Source organism: Neophocaena asiaeorientalis, unplaced genomic scaffold (assembly GCF_003031525.2).
Source record: "Neophocaena asiaeorientalis asiaeorientalis breed wild unplaced genomic scaffold, Neophocaena_asiaeorientalis_V1.1 scaffold123, whole genome shotgun sequence".
NCBI classification, from domain to species: Eukaryota; Metazoa; Chordata; class Mammalia; order Artiodactyla; family Phocoenidae; genus Neophocaena; species Neophocaena asiaeorientalis.
The window spans coordinates 12,600,982-12,623,892 of NW_020173666.1; the positions used below are offsets into that span (position 1 = coordinate 12,600,982).

The 22,911-nt window shown below is 54.5% G+C and overlaps 2 protein-coding genes across 11 annotated transcripts in view; one reads left to right on the forward strand and one right to left on the reverse strand.

Annotated features, from left to right (window-relative positions):
* Positions 1-7,074, forward strand: part of SYTL3 (synaptotagmin like 3) — an 86,079-nt gene extending 79,005 nt beyond the window's left edge. For 6 of the 9 annotated variants that reach the window (XM_024748010.1, XM_024748016.1, XM_024748009.1 and 3 more), the window contains 5 exons: positions 1,443-1,613; positions 3,625-3,730; positions 4,636-4,753; positions 5,723-5,928; positions 6,688-7,074. In XM_024748010.1, coding sequence (XP_024603778.1) covers positions 1,443-1,613; positions 3,625-3,730; positions 4,636-4,753; positions 5,723-5,928; positions 6,688-6,797 — 711 coding nt within the window. In that variant the 3' untranslated portion in view covers positions 6,798-7,074. The remainder of the gene's footprint in view (positions 1-1,442; positions 1,614-3,624; positions 3,731-4,635; positions 4,754-5,722; positions 5,929-6,687) is intronic. The other 3 variants (XM_024748011.1, XM_024748014.1, XM_024748015.1) reach the window with 1 other exon arrangement.
* A 708-nt stretch (positions 7,075-7,782) lies between these two features.
* The window catches only part of EZR (ezrin), a 49,410-nt gene continuing 34,281 nt past the window's right edge, over positions 7,783-22,911 (reverse strand). The window contains exons 7-13 of one of the 2 annotated variants that reach the window (XM_024748020.1): positions 17,584-17,680; positions 12,056-12,219; positions 11,558-11,688; positions 10,740-10,900; positions 10,359-10,451; positions 8,829-9,080; positions 7,783-8,732 (exon numbers count right to left, since the gene is read on the reverse strand). In XM_024748020.1, the coding sequence (XP_024603788.1) occupies positions 8,568-8,732; positions 8,829-9,080; positions 10,359-10,451; positions 10,740-10,900; positions 11,558-11,688; positions 12,056-12,219; positions 17,584-17,680 (1,063 nt within the window). In that variant the 3' untranslated portion in view covers positions 7,783-8,567. The remainder of the gene's footprint in view (positions 8,733-8,828; positions 9,081-10,358; positions 10,452-10,739; positions 10,901-11,557; positions 11,689-12,055; positions 12,220-17,583; positions 17,681-22,911) is intronic. The other variant, XM_024748018.1, reaches the window with a different exon arrangement.

A 22,911-nucleotide genomic window follows, 5' to 3' on the forward strand; every position in this document is an offset into this window, starting at 1 on the left:
TAATTCGTTATCCATCGGTTTTATGTAGTATATTGTGAATATCGTGAAGAACTTCCCAGAGGCATTGAAAAGAATCAGTATCTTCATTCTAAATGTAGAACATCTCAACACAGACCCAGGCTTAGCCTTCACAGAAGTATGTGTAAGATGGAAAGATGGGAAGATGAAGAAGCTGAGCAATCATTAACAGCTCCCCCTGCGGTTGCACCCCTGGGCCAGGGCACAGGAGTAATAAGATACCCGGTGTGAGAACTGTCTTCACCAGTTTTGAGAAAAGTGCATGTGAAAGTTGAGGATCTAGAAAATGTTCCTCCAAGTTTTCTAAGTAGAACACTCCTGGGGGGAGACTTTCTGCACTCCATGGGGTGCTGGCACTCTCCCTGAAGACCACTCAGTGGGGGACCTGGGAAGGATGAAACAAGACACCAGGTCTGGGTGGCGCTGGCCGTCGCCTTATCCTTGTTCTCTGGCATTGGTTACACTTGGTACCCCGTGGAAGTTAGCAATCCAGGGTCTGCTGGCACGGCCTTGTGGACCTAACAGGCAATGGAAAATAGGTCTTATTTTATGGTATTTTTACATTTTTTAAAATTAATTTTATTATTTTTGGCTGCATTGGGTCTTTGTTGCTCTGCGCGGGCTTTCTCTAGTTGCAGCGAGCAGGGGCTACTCTTCATTGCAGTGCATGGGCTTCTCGTTGCAGGGGCTTCTTTTGCTGCGGAGCACGAGCTCTAGGCGCATGGGCTTCAGTAGTGGTGGCACACGGGCTCAGTAGTTGCGGCACGTGGGCGCAGTAGTTGTGGCTTGCGGGCTCTAGAGCGCAAGCTCAGTAGTTGTGGGGCACGGGCTTGGTTGCACCGCGGCATGTGGGATCTTCCTGACCCAGGGCTCAAACCCATGTCGCCTGCATTGGCAGGAGGGTTCTTAACCACTGCACCACCAGGGAAGCCTCTAAGTCTAATTTTAAAACGCAGATTCAGTCAACCAAAGGAAGTAGTCAGGACCCAAAGAGAAGTAGGCCTGTGTTTCCAAGGGAGTTGAGGAGGGCTGCCCAGCATGCAGAGACCACGCAGCTGCCCCAAGGAGGGCAGACCTGCAGGGACGATCAACTTTCCTCCGCAAAGTAGCTCGTTCTGAGAGGGAGCAGACAGCACGGTGCACTGTCGGCCTGGACTTGACTAATGGGGCATGTAGCCATGAAGGAAATAACTAGATTAATTTAGAGTTTAAAGATAGAATATGCAACAAGGGGCAGAGTTGGAAATGGGCATGGAATTGAGGGGGAGAGACTAAAAATTGTCTGGGAGCTGTGGGCCTGGGAGCTGTGGCCTGGGAGCTGTGGCCTGGGTGCTGTGAGCCTGGGTGCTGTGAGCCTGGGAGCTGTGGGCCTGGGAGCTGTGGCTCAGGTGCCCAGGTTGACCATCTCTGTTCCCCCTCCGCAGTACCAGGTGGAGCCTTCCCAGCTGGCGACCCGGCAGCTGCGGGTGTCTGTGTGGCACCTGGGCATACTCGCCCAGAGGGTGTTTCTTGGAGAAGTGATCATCCCTCTGGCCACGTGGGACTTTGAGGACCGCACGACCCAGTCTGCCCGCTGGTATCCGCTCCAGGCCAAGGTGATGTCTGCTTTGGGTGATGTCTGGGCAGCCCCTACCCCCATCCCACCACGAGAACCAAACCCACTTTTCAAAGGGGATCCAAGGAGAGAAAACCCACCTGGGGAGCCTGGGACCCAGGACCCAGTGCACACCTGCCAGCCTGTGGCTCTGCAGTAGGAGCTTCTGGGGAGCAGAGGCTCACGGCTGGGGCAGGGGGGGCGGGGGTTGGGCTGAGGGACTCTTACCTGCTCAGGTTTGTTCAAGGTCCCAAAGAGTCCCACCCTCAGTGTGGCCCCGACATCAGCGGGGACCCGGCCTGGTGGGTCCACGTGCTTCCCAGCATTCAGGGTCACTTACTGCCAGCCAGGGAGGTCTTGACCTTCTTGGGCCAAAGTCTACACCTGGGGCCGGCAGGCTGCCCTGCTGGTGGGACCCGCCTCAGACTGCAGGCTCTCGTGTATGGTATCTTCACTCCCAACCAAGCAGCGTTCCCCAAACGGTAACGGGTGAGAATGACTGGACCCAGTGCCCTCAGGAAGGCAGGGCCAGGGGTTCCGTGTCGGATAGGCTGGGAGAGCAGAGCTGGCTGGTGGCCACGCAGGTGAGAGGGAGAGGCAGGGGGGAAAGGGTAGCGCTTCTTGGGGCGGCTGCTTTGTGCATTTCTGTGCCAAGATGTGAGATTGTGAAGGGGGAGAAAATGTGGGCTCTGCCACCTGCTAAGAAATGGCAGTAGGATGTGCAGTTCCACCAGTGAAAGCCTGGCAGCGAGGCTGAGTCTTTACGAGGATCCCCGGTGCCATCTTACCTGTTTTCCTCTCCCAAGCCAGGCAGGCTCTGATTCACGATACCCCTCCTGAGAAGCATCTCCGGTTTCTACAGGGTTAAGCCCGGGGCCTCCTGTCTCTTTTCTCGGTGGGGTCTGTGAGCCCGCACACGCCCTCTCCGGTGCCCTGCGCTTCCTCTTCTCATGACCCGAGTCCGTCTTCGGAACTCCACTTGGGGATATCCGCTCGGTATTCTTTCTGCAGTCTAAGGTCTGCCCGAGGGTCCTTAAATCCCACCTCCTCCATGAAGGCTTTCCGGATTTTCCGTGCCAGATGTGGTCTCCCCTGCACTCGAGGGGCCCTTCCCGCCTTCTCCCCCCAGGATCTCTTACTCGGGTCGAGGCAGGCTGCCACCAAGGCTGGTCACCTTTGGATACGCAGGCGAGGAACAGAAGTCACCAGACTGAAAGGTGTCCCTCCTAATCCCAGCTGATAGGTAGTGACAGCCCACGCTGGATCGGGGCGGGGGGTCCACTCACGGGCCTGCCCCTTCGGCCCTGACAGGAGGGAACCATGGGGATGCTGAGGGGGGAGCCTGCTGCTCCCTGCCGGTGGGACCGGAGGAATCTAGACGCTTCCCAGCGTCCCACCCTCACCCCGCTAGGTGAAATGTTGATGGGGTCACAGTCACCCTCTCCAAGCCCTTCCTTCGCTCACTTTCTGGCAGAAATCACTCGTGACCAGAGAAGCCACCTGCGTCCTCAGTGTGGGTTCTGGGGTGGGCGGGGCCGACTCAGCAGCCGGGGGAAGCCCCTCGCCGGGGGCACCGAGCCCCGGACCCTGCAGTTTCCCGTGCCTGCCGCAGTCCCTGGCACGGACGGGTAGCTCGGACCTTTACTAACCTGGGTGGAATCGATGTGGGCTTGTTCTACTTGTTCAGCTTCGGGTTGTGCTCAGGCTTCCTTAAGGCCAAGCCCATGGGGACGTGCCAGGGCCTCGGGGCCCCTCTGCTTCCTTGGCTCATCTGCCTCTGGTGGGCTGCGTCTGCCGGGGTGGCAGAGCTGGGGTTGGTGAGGGCAGGAGTGAAACGCCCCCAAACGGAAAGCAGCTCAGCCCTGCCACAGGTGTGCCCACACCACCTGGGGCTCCCCCAGGCCCGCAGAGGCTTGGCAGGGGGAGGTTGGAAGGGGACGCTCGTGGACGGAACTGAGGCAGTGAGAGAAGCCCAGGAGATTCTGGCTCTGGGGAATCCTCTCTTCCCACAGGCAGAGAAAGACAAAGACAGCGTCCCCACGAATAAAGGAGAACTTGTGGTCCGGGCCAAACTGGCCCTCCCTGCAGGGCCCGGAAAGCTCCAGGAGGCTCAAGAAGGTGGGTGGCCTCCAGCCCCACAAACGTTTGTCTGTCACTGTCCTCAGAGCCTGGGCAGTTTCCCAGCGTTTCCTCCCGTTGCCCCCGATCCCACGTGCTCCAATAACTCCCACCCAACCCGCGAAGCCCAGCCCGGGAGGCGGGTTCTCTGGAAGCCTCGGCTTGGAAGGGAAAGGAGTGACCAAAGCCAGGCCCACAGTGCCTGCTTTACGGGTTCCTAGGACACCTGCCCCGAGGCTTTTCTCCCAGGGCGCCGGCTCGCCTGGCCTGCCTGGGCCAACAGTCCTGCTGGGGTCCCCCTCGCAGACTGACCACCTGCGTGACGGCCGGGAGTTCGTCCCCAGCTCCAGGTTCAGGCGCCTGCAAGGCTCCGAGTGACTGGCTCCTTGCTCCTGGGCCACGTGAGCAGTGGCTGCATGGCAGGATCAGGGTCCTCAAGGAGCTTCAGGAGATGTCACCGACTCATAACGTGGGGCACGTGGAAAAGACGAGGGTGGAGAGTGAAGACGGGAGGAGGGGCAGTTCCACGAAGTGACTCGTGACTTCCTGTCTGCCAGAAGAGGGGGTTCTGCTGCCGGGCTCACAGGGCCCCAGCAGGCCAGCAGCACACACCCCATGGTCCGCGGCAGCCCGTTAGCAGAGGTCTCTTCCCCAACCCGCTGGCCACAGCTGGCTCACGCCCCTGCTGCCTCCTCTCCTTGGTCCCTCGTTACTCTTGGCAGCTTCCGGTTCCCTGGATTTTAAGTCCTTCCCCGCTGCTGCCATGCTGCCCGTGCAGTGGTGCACGTGCTCCTCTGCCCGCGAGCTCTCGGGATCTGAGGGCTGCAACCCGCCCTCTGGTTAAGCTGCCAGTCTGGGGTGGTGCCATCACGGGCCGCAGAAGTAGTGCTGACGGTGAATGCCAGCTTTCCTTCCAGGGACGGGAGATGAGCCATCACGTAACGGTCAGCTCTGTTTGGTAGTGCTGGGAGCCAAGAATTTACCTGTGCGCTCAGATGGTACCTTAAACTCATTTGTTAAGGGGTAAGTATTACATTTAATCAAATATGATTTACTGGTGATCTATCACACATATGGCAGAGTCTCTGTAAGGGAACACCAAAACGTGTCAGCCATTTTAAACTTACTTTAGCTTTCCTGTGAAAATCTGACATAATGCGTGTTAAAGGCAAGTTTCCAAGAATTCGTGGGACTTGGGAGTGCTGAGGCTGGCTTTGGAATACCACATTGTGAACTAAACCCAAATCTTGTCAGTCCTCGTGACATCAGTAAATCAGCCCTAGGGCCTGAGTGGAGAGCAAGTGGAGAGCAGTGTGGGTTGCTAAATGTCTCTTTAGCTTAAATCTCCTCCTGGAGCGACAGTAAGACGGTGACTGCGTGCTTCGCTCCCACTCACTTCGGGTGTAGTGATGTCTCCAAAAGTAAAGCAGACACCGTTAATAAGTATATAGAACTGCTGAAGCCCCAGTCAGTGACAGTAATGGAAAAATGATGGCTTACCTCATCCACACAGAACTGAGTTCATCTCCTAAGCCTTCCCTCCACTTATCTGTACGGCCTTCAGCAAGTGCCTTAGCCCTTCTGCATTCATTTTCCTGAGAGCAGGGTTAAAGGAGATCACGTGTGTGCAGAGCCCTGGTCCCTGGGTAGCAGGTCTAACGAGCCTCGCTGTGGCCTGGTGGTCGTCACACCAAGGAGGCGGATTAAGACAAGGGCCACGTGGCCTCGAATCCCGAAGTCTCTGTCTCTGTTAAGACAGAGTACTCGGGACAGAATTCAGCTCTAAGAGGAATTGGGAACATCCTAGTGTGAGAGGTCACGTAGCCAAATCTCAAAATGCCTTCTTGTTCCTCGCTCACAATTTTTGTTCTGCAGTGGGTTTAGCGCTTCTCTGAGCACTCGGGCTCCCTGCTGAGCAGGTGCTAACAGAGAGGGGGGGCGGGCCGTGTGGTGGGCGGAGCTTACAGGGCTTGAATCTGTTTCCTCGTGCAGCTGTCTCACTCTGCCAGACCAGCAGAGGTTGAGACTGAAGTCCCCCGTCCTGAAGAAGCAAGCCTGTCCCCAGTGGAAGTACTCCTTCGTTTTCAAAGGGGTCACCCCTTCTCAGCTGAGGCAGTCCACCCTGGAACTAACCGTTTGGGACCAGGCCACCTTCGGTGTGAACGACCGCTTGCTGGGAGGCACCAGGCTTGGTTCCAGTAAGTCTGAGATATTTATAAGGCCCAAGCTGCATCGGTGATCCTTAGTCACTGTCCTAGCTCCATGGATACCGTTAAAAGAAGAAGTGTTTCCATGATGGCAGGTGACTTTCCTGGCTGTGAAACTGCCTAACCCATCATAAATGGAAATTACTTAGTTCTAGCTTTTACTTTACAGCTGAGCGGTAGGTAATACAGCAAAGCATTTCAACGATTTAAATGAGATTTAGCTCTGCTAAAGAAACAAAAATTCAAGGTCTCAAAATGGGCTGGGTACAGTATTTGCTTTTGTTTTTGGCAGTCAATCATAAAAGGATTATTTTCTTAAGGAGAATATCTTCTTAACCCAAACAACTGGCAATTCAGAGAAGTATTTCATTAATAGAGGGACCAGAGGGTGACGCTTTTCAGTGTCGCTCAGCAGAAGTGCTGCTGGCTTTTCATGGGGGGGGCAGCAGGGCCCCCCAAACACTGTCACTACCAAACCAAAACACCCGCACACATTCCCAGAGCCTCCGAGACCACTGAAGAGAAACGAGACTCGCTGTTAAATTACAATTTGTTTAAAAAGGAACACTGTCCAAAGAACACCCTTTCCTCTAAGGAACTCCTCTCCTTACTGGCGGGGCACATTTTAATATGGTCTTAAGTTCTGGTGAAAAGTTACTGTATACTTTGCTGCTGGTCCTTTTTAACACTGTGAAGGGACGGCGAGCGTCCCCTGGCCGGCATCACTGATCTGTCCCTTCGCTCACACAGAGGAAGAGCCAGCGAGCGGAGCAGACGCCTGCTCCCCATCAAAGCTCCAGTGGCAGAAAGTGCTCTCCAGCCCCAACCTGTGGACAGACATGACCCTCACCCTGCACTGACCGGAGGCTCCGGGCGCAGCGGGGTTTCAGGTGCCGGGGCCTGATGGTCGGCTGCGGGGCTGGACGCGCGGGTACGGGGGTGGAGGGTGGCGAAGGGCCCCGGGGAGTGTGAGCTCTCCCCGTCCACAGCCGTCCTGCCGCTGAGACGTTCTTCCACATTCCTGTGTGTATTTAGTCGGAACCATTATCGATGCTACATTAGTTAGGTCTCAGGTTGGTTATCTGTGCTTTGGGAGATGTGGAAAACGACCCGATTTCAATAAATGTTCAACAGTTACCCCGGTCTCCCTGTGCTTATAAGATAGCAAAAATTATGACCTTGTTATGTGCGTTTCAAAGGGAAAAGGAGAACGTGGTGGGTAGTCAATTCCTACCATTCTGCCGTGGAAAACCGTTTCTGGAGGAGGTCAGCCGTCCCCACGGGGTGCTGAGGGATGCCCGTTGCCGGTGGGTCAGCGCTAAGGTCACCTGAGGGCTGCCCAGCCCCACACAGCGCGGCTGCTAGGCTGCGTGGGCGCTGAGTCCGAGAAGGGCTGCTCCGGCAGCACCTGCCCAGAGATGCCTGCCGCCGCATCCCGTAGGCCTCTGGGTTCATCCTCACGGGACACCTGAAAGGAAAAGGACCGAGCAGGGCGTGGAAAGGCAGGACGCGAGTGAACAGAAGCGGCACCGAGTGAGTGCGGATACCTGCCGCCTTTTCAAGGACATGGTCGGGAGGGGAAGGGGGTCAGAACAGGTTGTGCTTGTGGAGGGACCGAGATGCTGACCGGGTCAGAAGGGCCCTCACGGCTGGAGTCCGAATTAGCAGCACAGCCTGCGAGTCATTTTCCAAACAAGCAGCTCTGACAGAAAATTCAAATTGCGCGTAGTCCATTACAGGCACAAGGAACGCTTAAAAGTAAAAAGCCGTGTTCCGCGATGAGACAACAGCTAATGAGCCTCACTGCTGCCCTCAGGCCACATCAGATTAAGTGCTATGGTTACATGGTTTTTAATACGTAATTTTTATTATTCTGTAAAAGGTAACAAAATATACAGAATGAAACTTTCCCTTTTTTAAACTAATGTTACAAACCCATCTCATCACTTACATATAAATACTGCACTCTACAGCTGATTATTTAGGTGTATAAGTCCAACAACGTAGCCCTCTAGCTGTCAAGCAAAAAAAAAGAAAAAAAATGATCCAAGAATACAGTCTCCTGCATTGTTGATCCTGAGTGATCGAATGATCACAGGATTTCATCCACTGAACTGAAGGCCTGGAGGAAGGAAATCGTGTGTGCAAATGTGTGTGAGAGAGTACTTCAGACTTTTCAAAAATTTCATCCTTCAAAAACCAAATATACAAAGATGCATCCTTCATAGAAATCAAGAAGAAATCAATTTCAGCTAATTTCAAATAGAAAAAAGTATGGCACAGAATATAAGCCACGATGTGGCTTGAATTACACGGAATCTCGTATCACACATGCCAGCACGGAGTTAGTTATTCAGACATTACAGGCATCTTAACTGATTCAGCCCTGCTCCAAGCAAAGAACAGGAAGTGATTCAATGATAATAATAAAAATAAAAATCAGGCCTGTTTGGCACTATGATACAGTTGGGGAAAAATAAACTCCCAGCCCTAGAACATTCCCATAACTACTCTCTTTTTAAAGGGCCTGGAGGACGATGAGGGCTGTAGGTCTGGAGGACGATCAGTACAAGTACACGCTAGAGTCGGCCAGCGGCCCTCGCGCCGCCGAGCCCGGGCGGCGGCGCCCTTCACATGGCCTCGAACTCGTCGATGCGCTGCTTGGTGTTGCCCTGGCGGATCTGACGCAGCGTCTTGTACTTGTCCCGGCCTTGCCTCATGTTCTCGTTGTGGATGATGTCATTGTGGGTCCGCTTGTTCTCGTCTCTGGCCTGGGACAGCTCGCTGGTCAGAGTCTGCAACGCGAAGCAGCCTCGGTCAGCCCGAGGCCCCACACGGAGCCCCCTCCCCCACCCCGTGGGGAAAGCGGGCCCGGCCCGCATCCCGCTCACCCTCAGCTGCCGCTGCACGCGCTCGTTCTTCTCGGCCTCGGTAATGCGCTTCTCCTCGTTGCGGTCGTCCAGGATGCCCTCACTGGACAGCTCGGCGCTGTAGCCTGTGTACTCCGTGCCCTCCTCCTGCGGGTTCTCCTGGACATGGTAGTTAACGGGCTCGTACACTGGGGGCGGAGGCGGCGGGGGCGTGGTCATCACCAGGTGCAGCTCCTCCTTGGTCTTTACCAGGTCATCCTGGGCTTCTTTGGCCTTTGAAAGCAGATTAATGGACAGCTGCGAACCTTTCACGGGGAACCTCGTGTTTGGACCATTTTCTTAGGAGCCGCCTTTGCTCTACAAGGCGGCCACCGTCCGTGCTAAGAGAAGAAGGATTCCGCTCCCTCCCCCCACTCCCTTCTCCCGGGGGCTGGAGATGCGCGTGGCCCGAATCAGCACAGAGCCGAGGCGCCAGGAATGTGGCTGAGCAGGGGGCCCTGGTCTGTGCAGCCTCTTCCAGGTCTGCGGACCCGGATCCCCGGAGCAGGTTATCAGCTGTGCCCACGGCACCAAGAGAAACTGCCACACCAGGTCTTGACATTTTTCTAAGTACTAAAACTTCTTTATGTCTGTAGTCCTTGTATATGTTCACTGCATATACTTTTGAAACAACTGTTAAAGAAGCAAACCCTCTAGCCACTGAGGAGCACTCCAGCACGCTGGTGTTCCGTTTGTTCTTCCCCTGCACGGCGCTGCTGTCAAGCCCCTCCCGGCCTGCCAGCCCCCAGCTCAAGCCCTTCTTACCTGCCACCCGGTAGTCCTTCCAGCAACTCCTGGGGGTCCGCGCACTCAACCCCGCCCACCTCGTCACCATCCTGACCCCGAGAGGCGCTTAGCTTGTACCGGTTTTGTAACCAGTTCCTCATTTAATACTTTATAAGGAGCACTTTCTCCGAAAACCTAAGGACTGAAGCGTTCTGCACACAGCTATAGTAGGGGGAGGGGGCGGGGGTGAAGACCCAGGAGGGGGAGGTGCTGGCCATCCCCCAGAAGGGACCACCGCGGAGGAGGAAGCGTTGGAAAGAGCTGGGGCGGGGAGAGGAGCCCCACGGCCTGGCCGTGGTCTACACTCTGAACCCGACCCACAGCACGATCCCGGTATGCAAGGGGGCTCCCAGATGGAGACAGGCGCCCCTGACGCCGAAACCAACGCGGTTCTCACTATGACAGCGAAAACTGACTGAACCCCTGGGGGTCCTTATGAGTCGGGTATTGCTCACTCGTCCCGATCTGCAAGGAAACCGAGCCTCAGAGGCGAGGCCGCCGGCCCGGCAGAGCCTGGAGACCCCCAGGATCCAGGTCTTCCCACGCGTGGACCGGCGCTGGGAGCGGCAGGAGGGCTCCGCGCAGGGACCACGGCCGCGGCTGGGGGCACCCGCGTAATGCCACACAAAGCTAGTTCCTGATGGGGGCTGCCAGAGCACGGTGAGCGAGTGGCTCTCGTCCCCCTGCTGCGCCCCCCGCCCCCTCCGCGTCCTCGCCAGCGCTCACCCGGAGCTGCCACTCCTCCACCTCGTCCTCCTTGCGCCGCCGCGCCTCCTCCAGGAGGGCGATCTTGGCGGTGTACTCGGCGAGTTCCGTGGCCTGGGAAAGGAGCCGGAGCCAAGGTGATTTCCGGGACGCTTTCGGCAGGCGCCACTCGCGAGCGGAGGGTCACGTATTTTGGTACATGGCGCCGCATCCCCGTCCAGCGGGTTTCCAGCCGCCGCCCGAGGGCCAACCACCGCAGGGCCCCCTCCCCACGGGCCACCCTACACCCTCAGGCAGGTCACCTTACAGCCCCAATACCAATTATTATAAGGCGGGTGTCACTTTTTCAATCCCCAGAGGCGGCCTCTCTGTAACTGAGCGCCGTGAGGCCGCGCCCCCTACCAGCTGCTCCTGGCTCTTGATCTGATCCGCCGCCTGCCTCTCCAGCTCGTCCTTGGCGTGCAGCGCGGCCAGGCGCTCGGCCTCCAGGCGCTCGGACTCCTCCTGCGCCCGCTTCCTCTCCTCCTCCAGCTTCAGGGCTCGCTGGATCTGGTCCGAGAGCTCTAGACACAGCGCAGAACCAGAGCTGCTCAAGGCTCCTGCCAGGGACCCTGCAGTCTTGCCCCAAATTCCCACCCAGAGGGGACCGGATGGGACACGAGCGTGAACACACCAACGCTGCAAAGCGGTGGACCGAGGTGCACGGTGCCGGGACCTCTTCTCCCCGGGACACTGAAGGGAACGCTCACGGTGGGAAAACTGCCCTCCCCCGGCCAGGCCCTGGCCGCACCCTCGTTGCGCTGCTCTCCCCAGAAACTCAGCATCTGCACCGCTCGCCTGGGTTTCAGCTTATAGCGGGGGAGATGCAGCACAGCTCCGGTGACCGCAGGCCAAGCGTTCTATCTCACGGAACCTTAACATCCTCGTCAGAAACGGGGGATAATTCAGCCCTCCCCTCACAGGCCTGGGGGCAATTCAAAGGATTACTGTGCATAGAGTTTTCAGCACAGAACCCACACAGGTGTTAATAAAATACAGAATTATTTCCTAATCCAAACAACCGTTTTATCACGTCTCTCCTGCAAGGCTCTACTTCGGGTATGTGCTTATTAACTGGGATGTGTATCCTTGGGACGGGGTTCCCTCCCGGTTGGTGTGTGCCGTGCCGACCGACCGTCGGCCCTGCCGTCCCAGCCCACCAGGGCGGAGGCCCCGCCCACCTTTCTCCGCTTTCCTGGTCTTCTCTGCGTAGTCCTGGAGCCTGAGCATCAGCTCTTCCTTCTCACGCATCATCTGCTCCTTCTCTCTCTCCACGGTTTCTCTCCTTTTCTTCTCGGTTTCCAGCTGCTGCCTGTTTCCGGGAGGGGAATCGGCGGCGGCACAGGAGGCTCAGACTCCGCACAGCGGCCTGGTCATCCCAGCCCAGGCACGTGAGGGGCAGCTGCGTCTCGGTTACCGGCTGTCCCCAGCGCCTAGTCCAGGCCCCGAGCCCGTCCGTCCAGCAGAGGACCCCAGGTGCCCTGACTGCTCTCCACCTCGGGCTCGGGCTCGGGCTCTGCCCTGCCCACAGCGAGGCAGCTCTGAGGGCTGAGCCGCGGCCCTGCAGACTGTGATCCGCCGGCCCTTCTGTGGGGAGCAGCGCAGACACGGCTGCCCGTCCCCGTGCCCAGGAGAACACGCCCCGACCGGCCCTCCTGCCACCGCCCGCCCCTGCTCACCGCTCCAGCTGCTTCTGCTGCTTCTCCTCCCGGGCCTGGGCCTTCATCTGCTGCACCTCGATGGTGTCGGGCTTCCTGCGGCGCATGTACAGCTCGTGGTTCCCCATGCACAGCTGCAGGATCCGCTTGTTAATTCGCAGGCGGGGGGCATAGAACACGAAGTCCTGCAGAAGAGAACAGGGCAGACTGCGACAAGGGGAACGCCTTCCTTTGGCTTTCTTCTTCCAAACCCGACTTCACCCACTTCTGGATACCTCTTCGAAAAGGACAAACGTAGCAGAGAGTAGGGGCCAGAAAGGGGGTTCAAGGTAAAGCCACTGACCCCGAATGACAGACAGATGTTCCTGGTACCGCGGGGCGCACGTCCTGCAGGACAAGCAGAGGGGGTGTGCGTGCTGAACCCCACGACTGGACCACAAAGCTGCTCCGGGCCCAGCTCCCCCTGGCCTTCCGGCTAACATCCTCGTCTGGCCTCTCCAGCCCCACAGCCCTGTCCGTCCCCAATTCCTGCCCGCACAGCACAGCCTCTCCTACTTCACTGAGCTTCCGTCCCCTCCGTCTCAACCTTTCGCCTCCCACGCTGCTACCAGCGCACCGCTAGGGTCACCGGCGGAACTCTGATGCCAGCCCGTCAGCTCCAGGACCAGGCGCAAACGCCCTGGCCTGGCGCAAGTGAAGGCCTTCCGGCCCTGACCCACCCCTTGTTCACCTAAACTGCACTCTTTCACACCGTGAGCACGTCCACACACAGTCCCTCCTACTTGGCATGTCATGTCCAATCCCACACACCCGAGGCCAGAGCACTTCCACGAGATCTCTCCTCCTCCATGGCTGTCACTTCTGTGCCCCCTGCACCTGATGGACAGGTCAGCCACGGCGCTGCTGGAGCCTTACCCCGCTGGCTTGTTCTGCTCTCTCTCCCCCCACTAGATGGTCAGCTCCCTGGAGAGCTGGGCCACGTTCATTCATCTCTACGTTCCCAGGACCAGACCAGCGTGCCCAGGGAACAGGTATCTGCTGGTGACTGACAGTTCACGCAGCACCGTCGCCTCTGACCCCACGACACTGGGCAAGTTGCTCCATCACTGAGCCTCGGCACCTTCAGCTGTACAATAACGGTCTTGTGAGGATTAAACCAGAAAATGTTCACAAGGACTTAGAAAGGCGTCTGGCACAATGAAAGCTGCCGCAGACTTCGGGCTGCCTTACAAAACCGCTACTGGAAAGCCGCCTTTTTTTTTTGCGGTACGCGGGCCTCTCACTGCTGTGGCCTCTCCCGCTGCGGGGCACAGGCTCCGGACGCGCAGGCTCAGCGGCCACGGCTCACGGGCCCAGCCGCTCCGCGGCATGTGGGATCTTCCCGGACCGGGGCACGAACCCACGTCCCCTGCATCGGCAGGCGGACTCTCAACCACTGCGCCACCAGGAAAGCCCTGGAAAGCCTTCTTAAAAACAAGAACAAAATCACAGCATCCAAGAGCTTCATGACTTGTGACCACACGAGTCCGGGACACGGATGACACAGGGTCTTGTTTCCTAGCTCCTGATTACCCCTGCAATTAACAGAGGCGACAGAGGAGCAGTATAGTTTAGAAACTCTTGCTAAAAGCTATTGGAGGGCTTCCCTGGTGGCGCAGTGGTTGAGAGTCCGCCTGCCGATGCAGGGGACGCGGGTTCGTACCCCGGTCCGGGAAGATCCCACATGCCGCAGAGGGGCTGGGCCCGTGAGCCGTGGCCGCTGAGCCTGCGCGTCCGGAGCCTGTGCTCCGCAACGGGAGAGGCCACAGCGGTGAGAGGCCCGCGTACGGCCAAAAAAAAAATATATTGGAAAAGGCGCATCTGCTTCCTCTTCCTGCTTTCCTTTCTCTTCTGAGGCACAGGGCCCTCAGCATCCAGATGCCGACCACTACAACAGGGAGAGGGTGGCTGAGGCCAAGAAGCGGTGCCGCGTGTCCCAGAGCGACTTCCAAAACCTACAGGAACACGCCGGGCGAGCTGAGCAACAGGCCCAGGAAGGGCCTGCTTAGTGCCTCAGTCTGGTACACCTGTCCAAAAATGCTAGGGAGAGAGTAATGTCAAGCCTGAGAGCCCACGGACCTCCTGGGCGGAGGGGGGCTCCCCTTGGGGTTTCACACACTTGTTATTAAGTCATCGGGTTTCCCAAGGAGGTGTCTGCGGAGCTGGGAGAAGCGGGTATTTTTATTACCCACCTGTCTCCTATTACACAAAGAGAAAATAATCCCTTGTTACGGCTGCACAGCCATGCTACCCAAATGGGTCTTGACTGTGGTTCCTAAGTATTTGTAAAGAAACTCTAATTAGCACGAACTCCTCTTCAGAAAAACGTCACTTAAAAAATATCAAGGGTCAGAACTGCAGGTGACATTCCCCACAGCATCCGGCTGCCCGAAGACAGGGCCTGTGCACACCAGAGACAGTGAGAGCACCCATGGCTTCGCGGGAGGTGGAGGATCCCTCGCATGCCGCCTTTGAAGGAGGCCAGTTCCTGACTTCAAGTTAAAAACAGAAACTAGAAACTTTTATTTAGAGATTTCTAAATCCACGTCTCCAGCCCAGGCCTCCTGATGAGACCTGGGGCAGGAGGCCATCTTAGCTGGCAGAGAACGACGTCCTAAAAACTGAAACCAGGCATGAGGAAAGTGAACCCAAGTCCCCAAGGACACGGAGGAGGAAGGAGGGAAGCCCTGGCGAGCTGTCGGGTGAACACGGGAGCCTCGGGGCTGCCCTCTGCGCAGGCTGGGCAGGGCCCGCTGCTGTCACGTGCAGGTCTCCATCCTTCCGCCTCTCCCGTGGGGCAGGAACAAAAGGCCCATTCTCAAGGGGAGCCAGCTGTCTCGGCCCCGTGAGCCACCCAGGCAGGCACTGAACAGCACGAGAGTCAAAATCACGGCCCCGAACCGCGGCACCCGTGTGGCCGGGGTCGGAAGCTGCCTGGCTGAGGAGCGGGGCCTGCGCTCAGCCGGGGGCTTTGTCCAGGGGACCGCCCTCCACGCAAGCTCAGGAAGCCCTCCCCGGGAGTGGTGACGCGGCCTTTCGGGTCTCCTTTTCTGTCTTCTACGTAAAGGCGTGAACTTGGACATGTGGTGTTCTACCGCCCCGCCCGCGGCTGCGCAGAAGAGCCCTGGGAGGTGTGGGGGCCCCAAGGGACCTGTCCCCCCAGCCAGCCCCCACCAATAAGGCACCCAAGCAGAGGACGCCTCCTCCGTGAGGCCCCCCAGACCCACCCACCTGAAGCCATCGCCCACCCCACCTCTCATCTGCGTCCCCCGATCTGTCACTCGGTACAGCTGCACTGTTAAATTCTCTGCCAGAAAGCACGTTACTTGTTTTGTTTGTCTTCACCCATCTCTTCACTGGCGTGTGCACCTCACGGGGCGGGACCTGTCCTGTTCCGTGCACACCATCCTAGTATCGCGCCTGACACGCGGCATGTGACCAGCAAATGTTTCTCTCTCCCTTTTTCGCCTTTCAAGTGATGGCTTCACATAAAACCAGATTATAGCAAAAGTATACTCGGCTAATTCAACCAGATGTATCGCAATTGCCTTTGCCTGGGAGCTTGTGATTGTACAATATTCTCCAGCTTTTCGGAAGCTAAACTTAAACCAAATTTGAAAAAAACCATACAACTTAACTCTTAAACAGTCTACCCAGAATTCCTGCTTCTGTCACTTCTCAAAAAATGTTCTGAACCATCAGTAACGTCTCGTGAACAGACAGTAGCCTACACAGCATCGCAGGCTCTTCTCGCTGACTGCCCCATCTCACTGCCACGTAACACTGGCAACAAACACCACGACACTCGGTTCACGGTGCTGCATGCTAACGTGACCTGTTACCATGGAGCCCGAGAGCCTGTATTAAACGCTTGTTAATTTAAAAGAGCTGTGCAACTGCCCATGGAGCAGGAGTCAGGAGTTTGCGAACAGCAGGAACACGGAAAGTGTCTTTCAGTGAAGACAATACTTCTACACACAGCGTCCAGACCTCTGGTTTTCCCTTACTCGGGACTAACCCCTCGTGGGAGGAGCAGCTGGACAGCAATGCCACACGCTGTCCCCTGAGCGTTAACCGTCACCATGCGGTGCCCAAGACCTGGAGGGCTCCCAGACGTGCCTCTCTGAGCCGAACACTGTAACTAAGGAACCAAATTACATGAGACACCAAGTTCCTTCCGAACTGTAATTCTGGTAAAATTCACGACAGGCTCCAAGAAGCGTAAGAGAATTTCTTCAAGTGGCAGTTTTTTAAAGAACAGATTTCCAATTAGAAAACAAATTCCTGGGCTTCCCCGGTGGCGCAGTGGTTAAGAATTCGCCTGCCGATGCAGGGGACACGGGTTCGAGCCCTGGTCCGGGAAGATCCCACATGCTGCGGAGCAACTAAGCCCGTGCACCACAACTACTGAGCCTGCGCTCTATACAGCCCGCGAGCCACAACTACTGAAGCCCACGCGCCTAGAGCCCGTGCTCCTGAACAAGGGAAGCCACCGCAGTGAGAAGCCTGTGCACCGCAAAGAAGAGTAGCCCCCGCACACCACAACTAGAGGAAGCCTGTGTGCAGCAATGAAGACCCAACGCAGCCAAAATTAAAAAAAAAATTCCTCCATGTCTTTTCAAAAAAAACCAAAAAACAAACTCCTCACCCATTCCACCACTCTACATTATGTATCGTCTTAATCTTTTCAGCAAACTCAGCTGAAAGTTTACATAATTTCCACAATGTACCGGTCTTTACAGCTATTAGTTAACAATCGGTATTCAAATTCTAGGATGACGTTCCTTTTCCAGCTAAGTCCTCCCAGGATGACTGCCCAACAGGCTCTTCTTTGTGAGGGGCCGTTTCCCACATCAGCACCGATGTGAAGGTGCCAGTGTGAAGACCACCTGCGGGGGCACAGGGCAGTCAGAGGAAAACAAGGCGCAGTCCGTACCAGGAGGAGGGGGGGGACGCGGGGGCCAGCAAGTCTGACGTATCCTAACGTGGGTAAGTTGCAAGGACAGCTCACCAAGTCAAAGACCGGCCCCGAGGCTTGACCATCACAGTGCGTGCTCCAGGGGGTACCAGGGCAATGCTGCCGTGAGCACCCCACCCCAGGCCCACTGCCTGGAGGCAGGCTGGTTTTCCACACGAATATGAACATTTCACAAGCCCAGAAATGCAACGCTTTGTGAAACGCTTATCATGTAGCAAAGGTCGATGACTCAGAACTGCCCTTTTCTTCATAAGGAATGGAGACCATTTGGAAACTTAGATGACAAGCGTCAGCTGGCTTCTGACGGACCGCTGGGTTCCACCATAACCTCCTACTGCAATGCCCAGTGGCAGGGCCCAAGGGGACCTTAACCCTCCATGTAACCTACTGGGACTTCTTCCCCCCGCCCACACACACACAGGTAATTCTGAGTATCACCGGCTCCTTGTCACACAGAGAAATCTGACCTTTATCTTGGAAACGTATTTGGCTGCAAGATGAAAAAGCAGTAACCTGTAACTTATGAACTTACAGGAGCCTTCTTGTCGATGGGCTTAATGACAAACTTTTTGTCATTGAAAGAGATGTTCCTGATTTCACTCCATGGGAAGCCAATCTTCGGGGTCAACCTAAGGTTAAAAAAAAAGGTGGGAGAGTTAGATGTCTACTTGGATTGGCTAAGAAAGGTTTGTAAATCTATTCTTAATTTCTTTTAGTTTAATTTTAAAAAGTACAAAGCTAGCCCAAGAATCATATTATGTAGTGTACATCATAACTGAATAGTTGCTACCTGTGCTAGGTTAGCTGACAGGTGGGTGTCAGTGAGGGTCAAGCTCTAGGAAGCCTTGATATGCTCCCACTGGCATTCGTCTTTCTCAGTTACTACGTCCAGTCAGCCCGGCTTGTAATCTTGAGGTCAACTTTGATTCCCAACCAGGCACATCCTTTCATCCTTTGTTTGAAGTATCTCTCATGACCATCTTTTGCAATTCATTTCCCACACCACCACCCTAATCCCACCTCTCACATGCCAGCAGCCTAGCCAACCAAGTTCCTTCTGTTGCCTACAGAACCCTACTTCCAGTCTGCCTGTCTGATTAATGTCCCTTTTGGTCAATCCATTCCCCTCCTGAAAAATGTCAACACTGCCGCCCCAATACCCCACCCCCGGTTTCTACAGGATGAAATCCACAGTCCTTAACTTCGCATCCAACAGCCTTCTAACCTAGACCCAGCTGCCTGGTTCAGCCCACCCTTTCAACACAGGGTTCACTGCCACCCCTCGCATGGAAGGGCCTCCCTCCTCCCTCCCCCACCACTCCCAGACGTGCACCATCAGGCCAGCTCACTCTCCCTTTCAGCCGCCTTTCCGCTCTCAACCAACGTGCAGTGCAGTCCCTTATGCTACACAAACGATTCTTGTGTTACTTAAATTACTGCATTATTATTTAGCTCTTTGAAAACCAGGCAGGTGAGCAGTCTGATGGCAAAGACCACACCTTATGTTTCCTATACATGCTATACCCAGGGCAGCTATTCACCAGTGGAAAAGGAAAGGGCTGGGTATGGTTCAAGTCCAAGGTTTCCTTACCGTATTGCTGTCTGTTTCTCCCTTCAGAAAACTGTTAGCATTTGCTTAATATGTTAGGTGCTCTAATGTTGGGTGCACGTATATTCACAATTGTTGTATCTTCTTGATGAGCTGAGGGCTTGGTATACGGATTCTGCCCCTCTAGTTCTCATCTCGGTGATGCATGCTCTCCTGGCTGGTCAGACACCTTCCCATGTCATCCTCCAAGTTCCAAGGGAGCTCTCAGATCACACACCCGAACAGTAGCCCCACTACTGTCCTGCTTAATCACTACTGGCCGAAACTCCGCATTCTTAATTAGCATTTCTGGGAAAGCTTATGGTATGACTTCAAGACCACATTGCTCTACTTACCTCATAATTTCCACCCTCTTCTTCATCTCCTCCACCCTATTCTTTCAACACATTTACCATGGATGCCATTCCAGAAGGAATGACAGATCCTCTAGCAACCTTTCAGAGATGCTGCCATGAAAAACGGTCCTTGCCATGAGCCATAGAAACTTCCCATTTAGAAAAGAGCAGGAGTGGGGAGGACTCTACTGCCTACCGACCTGTTTAAATAAAAACTGATGGGCAATGTAGGTCCTGTTATGACAACACAAGCCAGGTCAAGGCAGTGGGCGTGGCCTCTGAAGGCCGGGAGTGGGCACCTAAGCCCGACGGGCTTCTGGGACCCAACAGTCAGGGCACTGGCCAGGCTGTGGTTCTAAGTGTCCAATCTTTTTGATATACATCCTTTTTTTAGTTTTGTCCTATAGGATCACCAATGCCCGTTGAAATACATCTGGTTAACATGCTTCACAGCACTCAAAAAAGCATGCAGGGAGTTTGTTCAGTTATTTTATCTCCCACTGTATATGGGAGATATATATACACACACACACACACACACACACACACACATATATATTGTTTGAAGAAGTAATTTTGTATATAGGTGTCTGAGCACTGGAAAGGAACTCAGGATGTCACCTGGTCCTGCCGTGGACGTAACCTCTATCCTTACGTGGAAAGGCCGTAAAAGACATCGGGTAGGCGCTTGTTGCTTCAGAACACTTTCCTCCAAAACACAAGGCCAACGTGCTGGGAAGAGCAGAAGAGCCAGGAACCTGCAGCTGCCCAGCTCTCAGCCATGCAGTCAGCACTGTGGGCCGGGCTTCCAACGCAACGATCTGTTCTCTGTCTCCTAGTTTTATACGAGTCTCTCAAAATTGTTTCTAACCCAGAAAACTTGGACCTTCAGGCTAGACAGACATCTTTCTCTCAAGGGTTGGGCATCCTGTCACCACGGCTTCCAGCTTCTTCTTTCTGCTGTACCTGCAAAGTTTGTCTTTTTTTAAGACTCTGAAACGTCGTATAACAATTTATAGCCCCATAAGCAGGACTGCGGTATCAAAAGATGAGGACTAAACATGAAAATTATGACTCACCCCTAAGTTAAAGAACCTCCTTTTATTCTTGACCACAGTTGGAAGATTAAAGTCTTACAAGGATTTCTTTCTCTTTTTTTTTTTCTGAGTTCACTTAGAGGACACAAACAGAGAAGGACCCACAGAGAAGATTTCTAAAGGATTTGTAAGTCACAAATTTTAAAAGTGTAATTCTCGAAAGATTGGGGACCAGAGCTCTTTGGAGAAACAGCTGATTCCAGGGCTGGAGCATCTGGAGGTACCAGTATGTAAGAAGTGCCTTGAAAATAATGGGGTCGGAGGGCCCAGGAGCCAACTCAAAGGGGCTCCTCAAAGCAAATCTCAAACGATGTTAGCTACAAAATAACAGTATAGATTATGGCCCATAGAAGAAAACACATATTAACATAAGTAACTAAACAATAAATGGAGAAATTGGTTCCTTATAGAATTCCATTAATATGTGTAAATAGAATGATTTTTTTAAAAAAAATCACCATTTCTCAAATATTACAATAACTGTTTCAGGCAAGTCTCATCAATGGATGCAGAATTCATAGATGAAAGTTTAAGAAACAGGACATTCACACAGTTTCAAAGACTCTCCCCTAAATACACTTGTCAATTACGAAGGGGAGGTGAGTAACTTTGCAGAGAAGCCTGGCCAATGCCACCTTGACCCGAGATCAGTCAACACCATGCTGCCTGCGAGGGTGCGACAGCACTTCTGTCAGATTCACGCCCAAAGCACAACCTCAGATCTTATCATGGGAAGGTATGAGACTGAGCCAAGGTGAGGGATTTTCTAAAGAGTCAATGGTCAGCGCTCTTCACAAGTGTCAAGGCTGTGCTAGACAGACAGACAGACTTTGGGACTGTCGCAGATGGGAGGAGACTGGGGAATGTGACAACTAAATGTAGGTGGGATTCCAGGCAGATCCTGGGGCAGGAAAGGGACACTGGTGGACAACTGATGACCGTCAACAGCATCACGTATCAAGGTGACCGTCCCGACTCTGCTACCTGGACTGTGTTTACGTTAAGGTGTTGACATCTGGGGAAGCTGCTGAAGGGCACATGGGAATTCTTTGTACCTACTATTTTTGGAAGCTTTTTAAAGTCTGAAATGATTTCAAAACGAAGAGTTAAAACATCTACATTCAAAATGCGCGGCAGAGCGATAGGTGTCTGGATTTCACAGGCGTGTGTCTGTCTAACGTCAACAAAGAACACTCAGAATTGTGCATTTCGTTCTAATTAAATCTTACACCAAAAGAAAATCAAAACATACTGAGCTCTAGCGAACAGTATGCATTTTGGGGGAAGTATACCGATGCCTGCAACGTGCGGGCAGCCAGCGGGGCGGACGGCCGTGAAATGAGGACGGGGAGGGGCGTGACAAGGCCCGTGGCGACATGCTGATGGGAGGCTGCTCGTGGCCGCGGGCACGTGGGCTTCACTGTGAAATGCTTTTCATTTTGCAGTGTTTTGAAAGTTTTCACTGAAGAGTTTAGAAAGGTCTGGGGTGGGGGGATGGGCTGCAGATCACAGCGTGCCACGGAGGGGGAAGAACAGAGAAGAGCTGCCAGGCGCCCCCCCCCCAGGCAGCGGCAGAGATAACGGAGATAAACAACAGCGGCTGAAGCTCTTCCCACACTTCCACATGGAAGAAAAGGCGCTTAAGGGGGTGGGCGGGGCCTGGGCCTCCGCTCCTGCTCCCGCTCCCACCCCCTGCGTCAGAAAACTCTCCCCACAGCCACCCTTCCTGCCACCCACCCAGCCACACTTAGAAGCCACCATGGCTTCTCCTCAGGCCCTCCCTGCACGTGTCCAGCCTCTCTTCTCGGCCAGTCTGAGCTGGGCTTCTAAACTTCCCCCAGAGGTGGTCTAACCGGAGTCCTCCCAGCGGCAAACTTCTGTAAGAAACTAAGTTATTCAAAAATTCTGTCTGTTCCGCGTTCAAGTTAGGGAACCAAAGACAGAAAGGAGAGGATGGTCTGACAGCTGTGATCCGACATATTTGTTAACGCACACACAGATCCAGAGAATTGCTTTCTGCTCTCCTTTGTGATACAGGTAAGCCACTGACGGTAAGGCACAAAGACGTAACCTCCCCCTGCGCCCGCCAAAGAAATCTGCCTGTGAGCATAATTTTAGAAACTGGAAAAAAATAACGTACTTAAATGGTTGAAACATCATTTCTAATGCCAATAAAATAGAAATGTAAATCAGAATACATGATTTACAACCCCGGGTAAGGAATGTAAGGGAAAAGACACTTGGCCTTCATTTCGCCCCCTCCTGGTCTACAGCCCTTTCCCAGCATCCTCCCTGCTGGAGCCCTGGGCCCGTGGCACATTCAGAAACTCCTACAGACAGAAGGATTAGGGGAGTGAGCCCTGGGAGGGACGAAGCCGGGGGAGAAGTGTGCTTGCAAAGCACTGAAGAATTTGGGGCAGGATCAGCTCCTCTAGTTTTTGTTGTGGCCTGGGGATGCCGGGTAGGGTTATAACACAGCTAATCTCAACTTCTTCTGTCCCACGCTGACAGCAGCGTGCGGGGAAGCTGCCTAATTCCTCCCTCTCGATGTTCTCTCCTCTTCAGATCTAAGGGTTTACAGAAAGGAAGACAAATGCTTCGTGTCCTACATGCTCCCAACTTGACTGTTATACATACAATGAAAAAGGGACCCCAAGAGACTTTTTTCTTTGGGGAGAAGACCCTTTTGAGAGGTTGCCCGTTTCGCAGCTAAGCTGGGGGATGGGAGGAGAGCGGAGGCAGGACTGGAAGAGCCAAGCTGCTCAGAGTTTCACTCGGAGGAAACGGGATTTTCGTGGGTGAGGGAAGTCACAAGCCGA